The sequence below is a fragment of the Scyliorhinus torazame genome, chromosome 10, assembly GCF_047496885.1.
Source record: "Scyliorhinus torazame isolate Kashiwa2021f chromosome 10, sScyTor2.1, whole genome shotgun sequence".
NCBI classification, from domain to species: Eukaryota; Metazoa; Chordata; class Chondrichthyes; order Carcharhiniformes; family Scyliorhinidae; genus Scyliorhinus; species Scyliorhinus torazame.
The window spans coordinates 1,449,658-1,464,720 of NC_092716.1; the positions used below are offsets into that span (position 1 = coordinate 1,449,658).

General features: G+C 46.9%; 2 protein-coding genes across 7 annotated transcripts in view; both read right to left on the reverse strand.

The window, feature by feature from the left end:
- cdh15 (cadherin 15, type 1, M-cadherin (myotubule)) overlaps nucleotides 1-1,455 on the reverse strand; it is a 203,829-nt gene extending 202,374 nt beyond the window's left edge. Inside the window, exon 1 of the mRNA XM_072517717.1 lies at nucleotides 1,310-1,455. Coding sequence (XP_072373818.1) covers nucleotides 1,310-1,396 — 87 coding nt within the window. The 5' untranslated portion in view covers nucleotides 1,397-1,455. The remainder of the gene's footprint in view (nucleotides 1-1,309) is intronic.
- An 8,422-nt stretch (nucleotides 1,456-9,877) lies between these two features.
- acsf3 (acyl-CoA synthetase family member 3) overlaps nucleotides 9,878-15,063 on the reverse strand; it is a 125,536-nt gene continuing 120,350 nt past the window's right edge. Inside the window, exons 10-13 of one of the 6 annotated variants that reach the window (XM_072517723.1) lie at nucleotides 11,835-12,548; nucleotides 11,243-11,802; nucleotides 10,945-11,174; nucleotides 10,307-10,773 (exon numbers count right to left, since the gene is read on the reverse strand). In XM_072517723.1, the coding sequence (XP_072373824.1) occupies nucleotides 12,419-12,548 (130 nt within the window). In that variant the 3' untranslated portion in view covers nucleotides 10,307-10,773; nucleotides 10,945-11,174; nucleotides 11,243-11,802; nucleotides 11,835-12,418. Of the gene's footprint in view, nucleotides 10,877-10,944; nucleotides 11,175-11,242; nucleotides 12,549-15,063 lie in introns of all 6 variants that reach the window. The other 5 variants (XM_072517722.1, XM_072517721.1, XM_072517720.1 and 2 more) reach the window with 5 other exon arrangements.

The following is a 15,063-nucleotide window of genomic DNA, read 5'->3' on the forward strand; positions in this document are numbered from 1 at the left end:
TAAACTGCACATCTTTGGACTGTGGGAGGAAACCGGAGCACCCGGAAGAAACTCACACAGACACGGGGTGGACGTGCAAACTCCACACGGAGTCACCCATGGAATTGAACCCGGGTCCCTGGAGCTGTGAGGCAGCAGTGCTAACCACTGTGCCACCCTAGAGGGGTCTGTCCGCAAAGCTTCATTGCATGGCCCATTTGTCAATGTACTCCGTCAATTATTCTTTCTTGTCTCCTATGTACATATTGTGTACATTCCCCTGGCCGCAGAAAAATACTTTTCACTGTACATGTGATAATAAATCAAACCGAATCAAATCATCAGACGTAGGAGCAGAATTAGGCCACTCGGCCCATCGAGTCTGCTCCGCCCTTCAATCCTGGCTGATATTTTCTCATCCCCATTCTCCTGCATTTTCCCCATAACCCCTGATCCCCTTATTAATCAAGAACCTATCTATCTCTGCCTTAAAGACACTCAGTGAATTGGCCTCCACAGCCTTCTGCGGCAGAGTTCCACAGATTCACCACCCTCTGGCTGAAGAAATTCCTACTCATTTCAGTCCCTTTAGTCTGAGATTGTGTCCTCTGGTTCTAGTTTTTCCTACAAGTGGAAACATCCTCTCCACGTCCACTCTATCCAGGCCTCGCAGTATCCTGTAAGTTTCAATAAGACCATGCCACATACAATCCCCCTCAACACACACAAACTCAAATGCAGACCCCTAAACACACTCAGAAAGATCGAAACACACACTAAACACATCCCCCACCCCGCCCCACAAACACAAACTTGTAATTATGCGGCACATTTAAAATCATGAAAAGTTCCAAGTCGTTTACAGAGGAATTATAAAACTAAATGTGACACAAAGCCACATAAAGAGATATTCAGTTTAGAGACCACAATCTTGGACAGAGAGATGGGGGTTTTCAGGATTGTCTGAAAGGAGAAAGGTGAGGTAGCGAGAGGTTTAGAGAGGGCCCAGAGCGTGGGACTGAGGCAGCTGCAGGCACAGCCACTGATGGTAGTGCGTTTAACACTGGAAATGGTTAGAGGAGGGCAGGGTTCCTGCTGGGTTGGCTGAAGGAGATTAGAGAATTAGGGAGGGTGATACCATGGAGAGGTTTGAAATCAAGCATGAGAAAATTAAAATCAAGACATTGCTTGACCAGGACCCAATATAGGTCAGTGGACAGAGGAGTGACAGGGAACACTCACACACATCTCTTAACTCTCACTCTTAATTCATGTTCCTTAATACACACACTCCTTCACACACGTGTTTACACATACATGCAACGCATACCTGAAGAAATGCCACCACAGTAAGGAGGATATTACAGGTTTCAGTCCACATCCCAAAGCTGGAGAGACGGAGCAGACAGGGCGACATAAAACCGAACAGAAATAAAGTGAGTTGGAGCTGGTCTGTGAGATCCGCTGTTTCTGAGATGCCAATTAACTGACAGCTGACGAGCTGCACAGGGTCCAGGAATTGACTGACAGCACAAGTGCTTCGGAGAGAGTGAGAGGCAGGCTGAAATATCAGTGTCCGGACACAGAGCAATTGTGGAGAGAAAGACAGACAGAAAACAGCTGCTCCCCATCAAAGTGCTGCCGGATCCGTCCGCTCTCTCCACCCCCAACCTCCCCAATTCTGCCACTGACCATGTCACTCAGATTGGGATATTTTAACTTGATGAACAAATGATCATTTTGTTGCAATTATTAATGGACAGATTGATAGTGACCCGGTTACTGATGGTTTTATTGTTCTCAGTGACAGGCCCAACACATGTTGACTGGGCTAAAACATGTCATCATCTTGTGTAAATGAATATAGATAAAGAACCTGCCGCTGAATGTCAGTAAGGTGTCAGTCTTCACAAACACAAAGAGGGAACTTACAAAAATTGAGACAGAGGAAACATTTAGAGTGAAATTTGAAAGCAAATTAGAACTGGAAATGTGTATTCGATAAGGCAGAGTTTCTAAAGAGACACTTGTCCTGAAAGTTGAAATGTTCAGTGTCAGCACAAAGTGACAGAGTAAGAAACAGCTCAGAGTTAAAGGATTTCCAGCTCGGAGCAGTGGGAGCCGAGGTGGAATGTGGCTGTTTACTGAGTTCAGTATTGGCTGGACGGATGAGCGATTTTACAAACCCACACAGCAACTGTTGCCAATCTGGTCTGTCGTGTGGCCGTTATTAATGAGGGGAATAAATCCAGAGAGAGTGGCTTCCAATTTGACTGGGTGGTCAGGGAATTGGAATTCAGTTTTGAAAACCTGGAGGTAAAATCTGGGGTGAGATTTACTGATCCTCCTGCCACATGTTTCTTGGAGGAGGTAGCGACCCACCAGCGGGATTTACCCACCCCGCCGTCGTCAACAGGAATTCCCGTGACACCACCCATCACTACCGGGGAACCTGTCCGGTGTGGGCCCAGAATAGCACTTCCTAGAATTAATCTCAATCCTTAATGTCTAATTTATGGAAAACTACTCTAGTGGCATCCTAACTATTCAGTTTTAAGAGGTCCCACCGCTGGACCCCCCCCCCCCCCTTCACCCACCCAAACTCTTGGACATTAAGGGGCAATTTATCATGGCCAATCCAACTAACCTGTACTTCTTTGGACTGTGGGACGAAACCGGAGCACCCGGAGGAAACCCATGCAGCCACGGGGAGAACGTGGAGACTCCGCACAGACAGTGACCCAGCCGGGAATCAAACCTGGGAACCTGGGACTGTGCTAACCACTGTGGTACCGTGCGGGGGAAGTTTTTTTACACAGAGGGTGGTGGTGGCCTGGAATACACTGCCAAGTGAGGTGGTTGAGTAAGAGGTGTTAGCGACCTTTCAGACTTATCTGGACAGGCACATGAACAGACGGGGTATAGAAGGATACAGGCCGTTGGTCGAGATAGGACACGTGATCGGCGCAGGCCTGGAGGGCCGAAGGGCCTGTTCCTTTGCTGTATTATTCTTTGTTCTTTGTCAGGCTGCATGTGTAGCTGGTATACTTTCGTAATTACCTCATTTGCAAAGTACTCATTAGGCTCGAACTTCAACTCCAGAGTGACCTCCTCAGCTTTCCTCGTTCTGAACATTCAAAATTCACATCTGGTAGATGCTGCAATACGGACTAATCATGCTCCTGTATCACACCACAGAGTATACACACCACTGAGTATACACACCACAGAGTATACACACCATCTTTCTCCTGTATCACACCACAGAGTATACACACCAGAGTATACACACCACTGAGTATATACACCACAGAGTATACACACCACAGAGTATACACACCAGAGTATACACACCACTGAGTATACACACCACTGAGTATACACACCACTGAGTAGACACACCACTGAGTAGACACACCACTGAGTAGACACACCACAGAGTAGACACACCACAGAGTAGACACACCACAGAGTAGACACACCACAGAGTAGACACACCACAGAGTAGACACACCACTGAGTATACACACCACTGAGTATACACACCACTGAGTATACACACCACTGAGTATATACACCACTGAGTATATACACCACAGAGTATACACACCACTGAGTATACACACCACTGAGTATACACATCACTGAGTATACACACCACTGAGTATACACACCACAGAGTATACACATCACTGAGTATATACACCACAGAGTATACACACCACTGAGTATACACACCATCTTTCTCCTGTATCACACCACAGAGTATACACACCACTGAGTATACACACCACTGAGTATACACACCAGAGTATACACACCACTGAGTATACACACCAGAGTATACACACCACTGAGTATACACACCACTGAGTATACACACCACTGAGTTTACACACCACAGAGTATACACACCATCTTTCTCCTGTATCACACCACAGAGTATACACACCACAGAGTATACACACCACAGAGTATACACACCACAGAGTATACACACCACTGAGTATACACACCATCTTTCTCCTGTATCACACCACAGAGTATACACACCACTGAGTAGACACACCACTGAGTAGACACACCACTGAGTAGACACACCACTGAGTACACACCACTGAGTATATACACCACTGAGTATACACACCACTGAGTATACACACCACTGAGTATACACACCACTGAGTATACACACCACTGAGTATACACACCAGAGTATACACACCAGAGTATATACACCACAGAGTATACACACCACTGAGTATACACACCATCATTCTCCTGTATCACACCAGAGTATACACACCACTGAGTATACACACTACAGAGTATACACACCACAGAGTATACACACCAGAGTATACACACCACTGAGTATACACACCACAGAGTATACACACCACAGAGTATACACACCACTGAGTATACACACCACTGAGTATACACACCACTGAGTATACACACCACTGAGTAGACACACCACTGAGTATACACACCACTGAGTATACACACCATCATTCTCCTGTATCACACCAGAGTATACACACCACAGAGTATACACACCACTGAGTATACACACCATCATTCTCCTGTATCACACCAGAGTATACACACCACTGAGTATACACACTACAGAGTATACACACCACAGAGTATACACACCAGAGTATACACACCAGAGTATACACACCACAGAGTATACACACCACAGAGTATACACACCAGAGTATACACACCACTGAGTATACACACCACAGAGTATACACACCACAGAGTATACACACCACAGAGTATACACACCACAGAGTATACACACCAGAGTATATACACCAGAGTATACACACCACAGAGTATACACACCACAGAGTATACACACCACTGAGTATACACACATTCCTGCTCCTGTATCTTACCACTGAGTATGTACACCTTTTTGAAGACTGTTAACCCGAATCGCGGAATGCTTGCTGACTCTTCCGTCGCTTTGTCTGATCTGTCGTCCTCTGCCTGGATTTCAGCTAAATCTTCATCGAATGTCTGCACTATGATATCTTGTGGGATTTGTGGGATTCGGCTGGCCACCTGTCTTCTGGGACGCACAGTGGCCCAACTAGGTCGTGTCTTACAAACCTAATAGAATTCTTTGAGGAAGTGACAAAGTTAATTGATGAGGGAAGGGCTGTAGATGTCATATACATGGACTTCAGTAAGGTGTTTGATAAGGTTCCCCATGGTAGGCTGATGGAGAAAGTGAAGTCGTATGGGGTTCAGGGTGTACTGGCTAGATGGATAAAGAACTGGCTGGGCAACAGGAGACAGAGAGTAGTAGTGGAAGGGAGTGTCTCAAAATGGAGTAAGGTAACTCGTGGTGTTCCACAGGGATCCGTGCTGGGATCACTGTTGTTTGTGATATACATAATGATCTGGACGAAGGTATAGGTGGTCTGATTAGCAAGTTTGCAGATGATACTAAGATTGGTGGAGTAGCAGATAGTGAAGGAAACTGTCAGAGAATACAGCAGAATATAGATAGATTGGAGAGTTGGGCGGAGAAATGGCAGATGGAGTTCAATCCGGGCAAATGCGAGGTGATGCATTTTGGAAGATCCAATTCAAGAGCGAACTATATGGTAAATGAAAAAGCCCTGGGGAAAATTGATGTACAGAGAGATCTGGGAGTTCAGGTCCATTGTACCCTGAAGGTGGCAACGCAGGTCGATAGAGTGGTCAAGAAGGCATACGGCATGCTTGCCTTCATCGGAAGGGTATTGAGTATAAGGGTTGGCAGGTCATGTTACAGTTGTATAGGACTTTGGTTAGGCCACATTTGGAATACTGCGTGCAGTTCTGGTCGCCACATTACCAAAAGGATGTGGATGCTTTGGAGAAGGTGTAGAGGTGGTTCACCAGGATGCTGCCTGGTATGGAGGGTGCTAGCTATGAAGAGAAATTGAGTAGATTAGGATTATTTTCACGAGAAAGACAGAGGTTGAGGGGGGACCTCATTGAGGTCTACAAAATCATGAGAGGTATTGACAGGGTGGATAGCAAGAAGTTTTTTCTCAATTACTAGGGGTCACGAGTTCAAGGTGAGAGGGGAAATGTCTCAGGGAGTTATACGTGGAAAGTTCTTTATGCAGAGGGTGGTGGGTGCCTGGAATACATTGCCGGTGAAGGTGATAGAGGCAGGCACGATAGCGTCATTTAAGATGTATCTAGACAGATACATGAATGGGCAGGGAGCAGAGGGATACAGATCTCATCTACAGGGAATCACAGTAAACCTCGGGTCCCACAGGTGCAGAGTCACAGTAAACCTCGAGTCCCACAGGTACAGGGAATCCCAGTACACCTCGAGTCCCACAGGTACAGAGTCACAGTAACCTCGAGTCCCACAGGTACAGGGAATCCCAGTAAACCTCGAGTCCCACAGGTACAGGGAATCCCAGTAAACCTCGAGTCCCACAGGTACAGAGTCACAGTAAACCTCGAGTCCCACAGGTACAGGGAATCCCAGTACACCTCGAGTCCCACAGGTACAGAGTCACAGTAACCTCGAGTCCCACGGGGACAGGGAATCACAGTAAACCTCAAGTCCCACAGGTACAGGGAATTACAGTAAACCTCGAGTCCCACAGGTACAGGGAATGACAGTAAACCTCGAGTCCCAAAGGTACAGGGAATCCCAGTAAACCTCGAGTCCCACAGGTACAGGGAATCACAGTAAACCTCGAGTCCCACAGGTACAGAGTCACAGTAAACCTCGAGTCCCACAGGTACAGAGAATCCCAGTAAACCTCGAGTCCCACAGGTACAGAGTCACAGTAACCCTCGAGTCCCACAGGTACAGGGAGTCACAGTAACCCTCGAGTCCCACAGGTACAGAGTCACAGTAAACCTCGAGTCCCACAGGTACAGAGAATCACAGTAAACCTCGAGTCCCACAGGTACAGAGTCACAGTAAACCTCGAGCCCCACAGGTACAGGGAATCACAGTAAACCTCGAGCCCCACAGGTACAGAGTCACAGTAAACCCCGAGCCCCACAGGTACAGGGAATCACAGTAAACCTCGAGTCCCACAGGTACAGAGTCACAGTAAACCTCGAGTCCCACAGGTACAGAGTCACAGTAACCCTCGAGTCCCACAGGTACAGAGAATCACAGTAAACCTCGAGTCCCACAGGTACAGGGAATCACAGTAAACCTCGAGTCCCACAGGTACAGAGAATCACAGTAAACCTCGAGTCCGACAGGTACAGGGAATCACAGTAAACCTCGAGTCCCATAGGTACAGAGTCACAGTAACCTCGAGTCCCACAGGTACAGGGAATCCCAGTACACCTCGAGTCCCACAGGTACAGAGTCACAGTAACCTCGAGTCCCACAGGTACAGGGAATCACAGTAAACCTCGAGTCCCACAGGTACAGAGAATCACAGTAAACCTCGTGTCCCACAGGTACAGAGTCACAGTAACCTCAAGTCCCACAGGTACAGGGAATCACAGTAAACCTCGAGTCCCACAGGTACAGGGAATCAAAGTAAACCTCGAGTCCCACAGGTACAGGGAATGACAGTAAACCTCGAGTCCCACAGGTACAGAGAATCCCAGTAAACCTCGAGTCCCACAGGTACAGGGAATCAAAGTAAACCTCGAGTCCCACAGGTACAGGGAATGACAGTAAACCTCGAGTCCCACAGGTACAGAGTCACAGTAAACCTCGAGTCCCACAGGTACAGGGAATCACAGTAAACCTCGAGTCCCACAGGTACAGAGAATCACAGTAAACCTCGAGTCCCACAGGTACAGAGTCACAGTAACCCTCGAGTCCCACAGGTACAGGGAATCACAGTAAACCTCGAGTCCCACAGGTACAGAGTCACAGTAACCCTCGAGTCCCACAGGTACAGGGAATCACAGTAAACCTCGAGTCCCACAGGTACAGAGAATCACAGTAAACCTCGAGTCCCACAGGTACAGAGTCACAGTAACCCTCGAGTCCCACAGGTACAGGGAATCACAGTAAACCTCGAGTCCCACAGGTACAGAGTCACAGTAACCCTCGAGTCCCACAGGTACAGGGAATCACAGTAAACCTCGAGTCCCACAGGTACAGAGAATCACAGTACACCTCGAGTCCCACAGGTACAGGGAATCCCAGTAAACCTCGAGTCCCACAGGTACAGGGAATCAAAGTAAACCTCGAGTCCCACAGGTACAGGGAATGACAGTAAACCTCGAGTCCCACAGGTACAGAGAATCCCAGTAAACCTCGAGTCCCACAGGTACAGGGAATCAAAGTAAACCTCGAGTCCCACAGGTACAGGGAATGACAGTAAACCTCGAGTCCCACAGGTACAGAGTCACAGTAAACCTCGAGTCCCACAGGTACAGGGAATCACAGTAAACCTCGAGTCCCACAGGTACAGAGAATCCCAGTAAACCTCGAGTCCCACAGGTACAGGGAATCACAGTAAACCTCGAGTCCCACAGGTACAGAGAATCACAGTAAACCTCGAGTCCCACAGGTACAGAGTCACAGTAACCCTCGAGTCCCACAGGTACAGGGAATCACAGTAAACCTCGAGTCCCACAGGTACAGAGTCACAGTAACCTCGAGTCCCACAGGTACAGAGAATCCCAGTAAACCTCGAGTCCCACAGGTACAGGGAATCAAAGTAAACCTCGAGTCCCACAGGTACAGGGAATGACAGTAAACCTCGAGTCCCACAGGTACAGAGTCACAGTAAACCTCGAGTCCCACAGGTACAGAGTCACAGTAAACCTCGAGCCCCACAGGTACAGAGTCACAGTAACCTCGAGTCCCACAGGTACAGAGTCACAGTAAACCTCGAGTCCCACAGGTACAGAGTCACAGTAACCTCGAGTCCCACAGGTACAGGGAATCACAGTAATCCTCGAGTCCCACAGGTACAGAGTCACAGTAAATCTCGAGTCCCACAGGTACAGGGAATCACAGTAAACCTCGAGTCCCACAGGTACAGGGAAACACAGTAAACCTCGAGTCCCACAGGTACAGAGAGTCACAGTAAACCTCGAGTCCCACAGGTACAGAGTCACAGTAACCTCGAGTCCCACAGGTACAGAGTCACAGTGAACCTCGAGCCCCACAGGTACAGGGAATCACAGTAAACCTCGAGTCCCACAGGTACAGAGTCACAGTAACCTCGAGTCCCACAGGTACAGGGAGTCACAGTAAACCTCGAGTCCCACAGGTACAGAGTCACAGTAAACCTCGAGTCCCACAGGTACAGGGAATCACAGTAAACCTCGAGTCCCACAGGTACAGAGTCACAGTAAACCTCGAGCCCCACAGGTACAGAGTCACAGTAAACCTCGAGTCCCACAGGTACAGGGAATCACAGTAAACCTCGAGTCCCACAGGTACAGGGAAACACAGTAAACCTCGAGTCCCACAGGTACAGAGAATCACAATAAACCTCGAGTCCCACAGGTACAGGGAGTCATTAGAAATCTCGAGTCCCACAGGTACAGAGTCACAGTAAACCTCGAGTCCCACAGGTACAGAGTCACAGTAACCTCGAGTCCCACAGGTACAGGGAATCACAGTAAACCTCGAGTCCCACAGGTACAGAGTCACAGTAAACCTCGAGTCCCACAGGTACAGGGAATCACAGTAAACCTCGAGTCCCACAGGTACAGTCACAGTAACCTCGAGTCCCACAGGTACAGAGAGTCACAGTAACCTCGAGTCCAACAGGTACAGAGTCACAGTAAACCTCGAGTCCCACAGGTACAGGAAGTCATTAGAAATCTCGAGTCTTGCATTGCAGGATTGGAGAATTAATGTTTAACATCAAGAACTGTAGAAAAATGAATCAAAACTGTACAATAAATAATTAACACACCACAAAAATGCAGAGGGACCACAGCAATTGCCAGTGATTCAAATATCTATTTTACTACAAATGTTTTAGTCCTGGCTGTTAGGCTACAGTCAGAATTGGAGGTGATCGCTAGGTACAGGGAATCACAGTAAACCTCGAGTCCCACAGGTACAGAGTCACAGTAACCTCGAGTCCCACAGGTACAGGGAATCACAGTAAACCTCGAGTCCCACAGGTACAGAGTCACAGTAACCTCGAGTCCCACAGGTACAGAGAGTCACAGTAACCTCGAGTCCCACAGGTACAGAGTCACAGTAAACCTCGAGTCCCACAGGTACAGGAAGTCATTAGAAATCTCGAGTCTTGCATTGCAGGAATAGGAGAATTAATGTTTAACATCAAGAACTGTAGAAAAATGAATCAAAACTGTACAATAAATAATTAACACACCACAAAAATGCAGAGGGACCACAGCAATTGCCAGTGATTCAAATATCTATTTTACTACAAATGTTTTAGTCCTGGCTGTTAGGCTACAGTCAGAATTGGAGGTGATCACTAGGTACAGGGAATCACAGTAAACCTCGAGTCCCACAGGTACAGAGTCACAGTAAACCTCGAGTCCCACAGGTACAGAGTCACAGTAAACCTCGAGTCCCACAGGTACAGGGAATCACAGTAAACCTCGAGTCCCACAGGTACAGAGAATCACAGTAAACCTCGAGTCCCACAGGTACAGAGACACAGTAAACCTCGAGTCCCACAGGTACAGGGAATCACAGTAAACCTCGAGTCCCACATATACAGGGAATCACAGTAAACTTCGAGTCCCACAGGTACAGGGAATCACAGTAAACCTCGAGTCCCACAGGTACAGAGTCACAGTAAACCTCGAGTCCCACAGGTACAGAGAATCACAGTAAACCTCGAGTCCCACAGGTACAGAGAATCAAAGTAAACCTCGAGTCCCACAGGTACAGGGAATGACAGTAAACCTCGAGTCCCACAGGTACAGAGTCACAGTAAACCTCGAGTCCCACAGGTACAGGAAGTCATTAGAAATCTCGAGTCCCACAGGTACAGAGTCACAGTAAACCTCGAGTCCCACAGGTACAGAGTCACAGTAACCTCGAGTCCCACAGGTACAGGGAATCACAGTAAACCTCGAGTCCCACAGGTACAGAGTCACAGTAACCTCGAGTCCCACAGGTACAGAGTCACAGTAACCTCGAGTCCCACAGGTACAGGGAATCACAGTAAACCTCGAGTCCCACAGGTACAGAGTCACAGTAACCTCGAGTCCCACAGGTACAGAGTCACAGTAACCTCGAGTCCCACAGGTACAGAGTCACAGTAAACCTTGAGTCCCACAGGTACAGGGAATCACAGTAAACCTCGAGTCCCACAGGTACAGAGAGTCACAGTAACCTCGAGTCCCACAGGTACAGAGTCACAGTAAACCTCGAGTCCCACAGGTACAGGAAGTCATTAGAAATCTCGAGTCTTGCATTGCAGGATTGGAGAATTAATGTTTAACATCAAGAACTGTAGAAAAATGAATCAAAACTGTACAATAAATAATTAACACACCACAAAAATGCAGAGGGACCACAGCAATTGCCAGTGATTCAAATATCTATTTTACTACAAATGTTTTAGTCCTGGCTGTTAGGCTACAGTCAGAATTGGAGGTGATCACTAGGTACAGGGAATCACAGTAAACCTCGAGTCCCACAGGTACAGAGTCACAGTAAACCTCGAGTCCCACAGGTACAGAGTCACAGTAACCTCGAGTCCCACAGGTACAGAGTCACAGTAAACCTCGAGTCCCACAGGTACAGAGTCACAGTAACCTCGAGTCCCACAGGTACAGAGTCACAGTAAACCTCGAGTCTCACAGGTACAGAGTCACAGTAAACCTCGAGTCCCACAGGTACAGGGAATCACAGTAAACCTCGAGCCCCACAGGTACAGAGTCACAGTAACCTCGAGTCCCACAGGTACAGAGTCACAGTAAACCTCGAGTCCCACAGGTACAGAGTCACAGTAACCTCGAGTCCCACAGGTACAGAGAGTCACAGTAAACTCGAGCCCCACAGGTACAGGAAGTCATTAGAAATCTCGAGTCTTGCATTGCAGGATTGGAGTATTAATGTTTAACATCAAGAACTGTAGAAAAATGAATCAAAACTGTACAATAAATAATTAACACACCACAAAAATGCAGAGGGACCACAGCAATTGCCAGTGATTCAAATATCTATTTTACTACAAATGTTTTAGTCCTGGCCGTTAGGCTACAGTCAGAATTGGAGGTGATCACTAGATATAGTGTTTCACTGTTTACCACAACTTGGAGCTCGAAACATATTGTCCACTAATGAAGGAGGCTCAGCAATTATGTAGTCTTGAATTGACCATCCACTCGTCACTAATGTTGATCTACAATCTGTTCCCTATCAATGATGATTGGACAGGTCCAAACTAAGGAGGCATCTGTAGGTTTTGGACGTCAGCAAAATGTGATCAGTTAGAAATGCAACAGAAACGGTGCCGTGCAGACGAGCCGCCTAGTATTTGCTAGGTGCAGGGAAGAAGCGTTTGAGCAGATCTGTCTTGTTGACCTTTCCCATGTAGTTGCGAGGTATCTCTTCCACGAGGATCATCTCAGATGGAAGACTGTAGGAGGTCAAACGATGCCTGTAATTGAATTACAATCAATAACCCGTGACTCTAGTAACCAGCACGACAGTGAACATTTTAACCCAGCACTAAACTGGAGACCTGACCCTGATTTTCACTCAGCCCCTGAACCACACACGACAACCTGAAACTGCCCTGCTGACCACAGCCAAGCACAATCTTGGTGCCAAAGTGCAACATCATTGTATAGCAGCTCATTACATAAACACTGCCCACACCACAATACATAAAACACTGCCCACCCCACAATACATAAAACACTGCTCACCCCACAATACATAAACACTGCCCACACCACAATACATAAAACACTGCCCACACCACAATACATAAAACACTGCTCACACCACAATACATAAACACTGCCCACCCCACAATACATAAACACTGCCCACACCACAATACATAAAACACTGCCCACACCACAATACATAAAACACTGCCCACACCACAATACATAAACACTGCCCACACCACAATACATAAAACACTGCCCACACCACAATACATAAAACACTGCTCACACCACAATACATAAACACTGCCCACCCCACAATACATAAAACACTGCCCACACCACAATACATAAAACACTGCCCACACCACAATACATAAACACTGCCCACCCCACAATACATAAACACTGCCCACACCACAATACATAAACACTGCCCACACCACAATACATAAACACTGCCCACACCATAATACATAAACACTGCCCACACCACAATACATAAACACTGCTCACACCATAATACATAAACACTGCCCACACCACAATACATAAAACACTGCCCACACCACAATACATAAAACACTGCTCACACCACAATACATAAACACTGCCCACCCCACAATACATAAAACACTGCCCACACCACAATACATAAAACACTGCCCACACCACAATACATAAACACTGCCCACCCCACAATACATAAAACACTGCTCACCCCACAATACATAAACACTGCCCACACCACAATACATAAAACACTGCCCACACCACAATACATAAAACACTGCTCACACCACAATACATAAACACTGCCCACCCCACAATACATAAAACACTGCCCACACCACAATACATAAAACACTGCCCACACCACAATACATAAACACTGCCCACCCCACAATACATAAAACACTGCCCACACCACAATACATAAAACACTGCTCACCCCACAATACATAAACACTGCCCACACCACAATACATAAAACACTGCCCACCCCACAATACATAAAACACTGCCCACACCACAATACATAAAACACTGCTCACCCCACAATACATAAACACTGCCCACACCACAATACATAAACACTGCCCACACCACAATACATAAACACTGCCCACACCACAATACATAAAACACTGCCCACACCACAATACATAAACACTGCCCACACCACAATACATAAACACTGCCCACACCACAATACATAAACACTGCCCACACCACAATACATAAACACTGCCCACACCACAATACATAAACACTGCCCACACCACAATACATAAACACTGCCCACCCCACAATACATAAACACTGCCCACACCACAATACATAAACACTGTCCACCCCACAATACATAAACACTGCCCACACCACAATACATAAACACTGCCCACACCACAATACATAAACACTGCCCACCCTACAATACATAAACACTGCCCACACCACAATACATAAAACACTGCCCACACCACAATACATAAACACTGCCCACACCACAATACATAAACACTGCCCACACAATACATAAAACACTGCCCACACCACAATACATAAACACTGCCCACACCACAATACATAAAACACTGCCCACACCACAATACATAAACACTGCCCACACCACAATACATAAACACTGCCCACACCACAATACATAAAACACTGCCCACCCCACAATACATAAAACACTGCCCACACCACAATACATAAACACTGCTCACACCACAATACATAAACACTGCCCACACCACAATACATAAAACACTGCCCACACCACAATACATAAACACTGCCCACACCACAATACATAAAACACTGCCCACACCACAATACATAAACACTGCCCACACCACAATACATAAACACTGCCCACACCACAATACATAAAACACTGCCCACCCCACAATACATAAAACACTGCCCACACCACAATACATAAACACTGCTCACACCACAATACATAAACACTGCCCACACCACAATACATAAAACACTGCCCACCCCACAATACATAAAACACTGCCCACACCACAATACATAAAACATTGCCCACCCCACAATACATAAAACACTGCCCACACCACAATACATAAAACATTGCCCACACCACAATACATAAACACTGTCCACACCACAATACATAAACACTGCCCACACCACAATACATAAACACTGCCCACCCCACAATACATAAACACTGCTCACCCCACAATACATAAACACTGCTCACCCCACAATACATAAACACTGCCCACCCCACAATAC